This window comes from Ascidia mentula, chromosome 8 (genome assembly GCF_947561715.1).
Source record: "Ascidia mentula chromosome 8, kaAscMent1.1, whole genome shotgun sequence".
NCBI classification, from domain to species: domain Eukaryota; kingdom Metazoa; phylum Chordata; class Ascidiacea; order Phlebobranchia; family Ascidiidae; genus Ascidia; species Ascidia mentula.
In genome coordinates, this window is record NC_138573.1 from 10,159,956 (window position 1) to 10,164,476 (window position 4,521).

General features: G+C 37.6%; 1 protein-coding gene across 2 annotated transcripts; it reads right to left on the minus strand.

The window, feature by feature from the left end:
- Nucleotides 1–701: 701 nt before the first annotated feature.
- On the minus strand, nucleotides 702–1,913 carry LOC145912227 (uncharacterized). 2 transcript variants are annotated; one of them, XR_014403275.1, is made up of 4 exons: nucleotides 1,567–1,913; nucleotides 1,325–1,440; nucleotides 1,029–1,214; nucleotides 702–843 (listed from the first exon to the last, which is right to left on the minus strand). XR_014403275.1 is itself a non-coding variant. In XM_082999639.1 (4 exons), exons 1-4 carry the CDS (start codon nucleotides 1,620–1,622, stop codon nucleotides 835–837), a joined length of 375 nt encoding a protein of 124 aa, XP_082855765.1. In that variant the 5' UTR covers nucleotides 1,623–1,913; the 3' UTR covers nucleotides 702–834. The 2 variants fall into 2 exon arrangements, 1 of the variants encoding a protein (XP_082855765.1); XM_082999639.1 differs by having other exon boundaries at nucleotides 1,325–1,441; nucleotides 1,560–1,913.
- Nucleotides 1,914–4,521: the final 2,608 nt, after the last annotated feature.

Consider the following 4,521-nt stretch of genomic DNA (forward strand, 5'->3'; position numbering starts at 1 on the left):
TTTTCGATGAAAAATATTTTTTTGCAGTACAAGCTTTATTATACAGTGGATAACGCTGATACTCCAGTATTGCTTTTGCGGTTGCACAACGTATGTAACTATGCGATTTCAGCACTTGTCCATTTTGCAGTATATGACTTTTCTATAAAAAATAATTTTTTTCTGTACAAGCTTTATTATACAGTGGAAAACGCTGATACTCCAGTATTGCTTTTGCGGTTGCACAACGTATGTAACTGTGCGATTTCAGCACTTGTCCATTTTGCAGTATATGACTTTTCGATGAAAAATATTTTTTTGCAGTACAAGCTTTATTATACAGTGGAAAACGCTGACACTCCAGTATTGCTTCCCAGTCATAAATTTAGGCACGGCCCTTGTCACTTTATGTCAAGATACGCTTGGCATCAAGCTTGGGCGACGCATGTTCACCGTACTTAAATGTTGGATATATGTTCGGCGTATGTTCTACAATTGAACAAATCCAAGCTTGGCCGAGCGAGCTTTCGCCGTGCGTTTACCGAACATAATGATACTGCCTGGCTACTTTCAAAATATGACCTTATGAAACTCGCTACTTCACCGTCTCGCACGTAACACGACTTAAATTACATAATATTTTATTGAAAGTAACATCCCATAAATAAAAATACAGTGGCAAGCGCAGTGGAAGTACGGTGTAACATGAAGTGCACTGTTCGACGAAACTATGTACTCTGAGACGTGGTGGGCTTAATTGAGGATAAATTGCCGTTTCTTGATATTCTGTGGTCACTCCGTCAACAACTCCAGGTAGTCGATTTCTTGGTACTTAATGCCTGCGTCTTGCATCTTTCAATGCGTCTACAGAACATAAAACATATGATTTAGTTAAAATTTTGGTAACATCCTATCGTGTACAGAAATTAAATATTTGACATGTCGGAATTAAATATGTGAAAGTTGTGACAACTTCACAATCGGAAGGCTTTACAATGAGGCCCGCAGTGTGGCGTGTCTTGTGAGATTTCTGAAGCAATTTGACTTACCCAACACAAATGCAAACGGAGGATGTGATTTAAATGGGATTTTTGTTTTCCTGCGTCCAACCGCCAAAACAACCCACTCCACGAAAATTGAAGAGCCAGGTGTTTTGTCATAAACAGCTTTACAAAATTCGGGAAGGTGCCACGAAGTTGGTCCATGTCAATCACTTGGGCAAGTTGCATTTTGTCCTTTTGAAAAGTATCAACATATAAAATGATTGAAATGTACAGCAGATGCCATTTACAGTGTAAAGCATGCAGAGAAAAGCCTCAGTGCATTAGCTAAAAAGAAAGCTCACTTTAGGTTTAGTAAGTTGCACCTGTCTTGTTTTGTCGATAAGGATGCCAATCTTTTCAGACAGCTCATGCTCCTGCCATTGTGACGTTGTTTTTTTGCTGCTTGGGTGACAATAACCTGTGGAAAGTATTTGCAAACTAAAACAAGCAAATACACAAGCAAAGGTCCCCGGTCAATTAAAAAACTAGATGAAAAATATGTGCCGGTTTTATGCATAAAAATCAACACAAGGGTTATGGACACCTTTTTTGCAAGACGGGAATCATGGGAGAAGTACTGCTTTCAGTGGATTCGCTCATTAGAATGTCCCTTTCCAGATCAGCAGATCTACATTTTCTTTTCAAACAACGGGCATGTGTGCCTGAAAAGAACAAAATGCATGAAACAAAAATGCACAATTATTTGGCACAAACACACAACTTACTCCCTTCACAAAGAATGGTGGAAGGACATGTCTGCCAAGCTGCATCCGCAGAAATTTCATTTTTCAAGAAGCTTTGTACATCCAAATCGCTGGGTATCCACTTACATGCATTGGCGCCGACCATCCAGCTTTTGGGGATTTTATGCAAACAAAATTTTCCATTCTAATGTACTGTGGAAGAAACAAATATACATGCAGATATATCATGTGGCATAAAGCAAATTAATGACAACGAAATGTCCTTTATATGGCAACAGAACACATTTTTAATTTGATCATTAACTTTCAGCAGAAAATAATCACCATTCAAACCACACACTTTGTAAATTCCGACATGTTTTAAGTTGACAAGGTTTTTGAGAAGACGACAAAAGGCAATATTGCTTTGACAGTTTTTTCGACTGGACATTATATAGAATTAAGAAACATATAATGGGAAGTTTGGTTTTCATAAAATGCAAATCTTGCAATTTGTTGCATAGGTTTGTAGCCAGATTTAAAACTTTTTTTCAAACAACCCAAGTAATTTTCAAATTGAAAACAGCCAATGTTTTCCAATGAACCATGTTTTTCATAATCATTACACAAGTGGATCAAACAATGAACATTGTAACTGACAAATGCTTTACCATAAATATGTGAAGATTTGCTAACAAAGTCTTTTAGCATTTGGACACAATAACGAAAACTCATGTGTGTTAATGTTTGGCGACAACAAACATCTCGTAGCTAAAGAAAAATGCAGAAAATGACAATACGATTATGGCACAGCACATTTTTATCTTTCAACAGCACAGCACCACTCCAACATACAGCATAAATAGTCTAAATTCTGTTGCTTTCCAGTAAAGCAAATCAGACAGAGGCCTCGATTTTCTGTTGAATTCAAGCGGTATAAATTCCTTATATTTTGTAAGGTTGTGGTGACGTTAACATGACGACAGTTGAAGAAAGCTTAACTTGCAATTGGCCTGGTCTACCCCTCCACCAGATTAACAATCGACGCCATTACACCGAAACATGCAAGATGCGTATTCACCCTTGATCTAAATTTGAGTCGCAAGTATATCAAACAGAAATACCTGACATAAAACAACTGCTGTCGTAAACCACCTGTAAATTTAGACAAGGTTTCCCGCCGTCAAGTCATTACAACAAACAACTCATTAATGACGGAGTTAGCCAAGCCTCCTAGCCTGCCCTGCCTGCTTGTTGTTCATCCAACCATGACGAAGGAGCGCCTCAGCTTCGCTATGTAATATTAAAAAAAACATTTTTGTTAGCTTGCAAAATCAACAAATATCATGGTAAAAATCACTGACAATAATTTGCCCTCCAAAACTGCAGGTGTCACAACCCCACGGCAGAACTCACCAAGAGAGGTACAACCAAACTCCCTCAAAATACAATAAAATCAACTTCATGCTTCTATGCCCACCTTATGACAAAACAATATGATATGTGCGACGCAGGTATACGCAGAAAAACTCCCGCCGAAGAAACTCACCTTCAAGCACCGTATTACACTTCAAAATTATTTTGCGCAGGGGGAAATTATGCAAATTTAAGCACGGCGCACCATTCGTAAACCGAACGTATAAGTTTGGCTGACGTCCGAATAAGTGCTGATTGGCCGTGCCAAGCTTAAACGCACTAAACCGAGCTTAAACCAAGCTGGGCCCATACTAAAGGGGTAGATAATTTTTGACTGGGATGTAACTGTGCGATTTCAGCACTTGTCCATTTTGCTGTATATGACTTTTCGATAAAAAATATTTTTTTGCAGTACAAGCTTTATTATACAGTGGATAACGCTGATACTCCAGTATTGCTTTTGCGGTTGCACAACGTATGTAACTATGCGATTTCAGCACTTGTCCATTTTGCAGTATATGACTTTTCGATGAAAAATATTTTTTTGCAGTACAAGCTTTATTATACAGTGGAAAACGCTGATACTCCAGTATTGCTTTTGCGGTTGCACAACGTATGTAACTATGCGATTTCAGCACTTGTCCATTTTGCAGTATATGACTTTTCGATAAAAAATAATTTTTTTCAGTACAAGCTTTATTATACTGTGGAAAACGCTGGTACTCCAGTATTGCTTTTGCGGTTGCACAACGTATGTAACTGTGCGATTTCAGCACTTGTCCATTTTGCATAATATGACTTTTCGATAAAAAATAATTTTTTTCAGTACAAGCTTTATTATACAGTGGATAACGCTGATACTCCAGTATTGCTTTTGCGGTTGCACAACGTATGTAACTATGCGATTTCAGCACTTGTCCATTTTGCAGTATATGACTTTTCGATAAAAAATAATTTTTTTCAGTACAAGCTTTATTATACTGTGGAAAACGCTGGTACTCCAGTATTGTTTTTGCGGTTGCACAACGTATGTAACTGTGCGATTTCAGCATTTGTCCATTTTGCAGTATATGACTTTTCGATAAAAAATAATTTTTTTCAGTACAAGCTTTATTATACAGTGGAAAACGCTGGTACTCCAGTATTGCTTTTGCGGTTGCACAACGTATGTAACTATGCGATTTCAGCACTTGTCCATTTTGCGGTATATGACTTTTCGATGAAAAATATGTTTTTGCAGTACAAGCTTTATTATACAGTGGATAACGCTGATACTCCAGTATTGCTTTTGCGGTTGCACAACGTATGTAACTATGCGATTTCAGCACTTGTCCATTTTGCAGTATATGACTTTTCGATGAAAAATATTTTTTTGCAGTACAAGCTTTATTATACAGTGG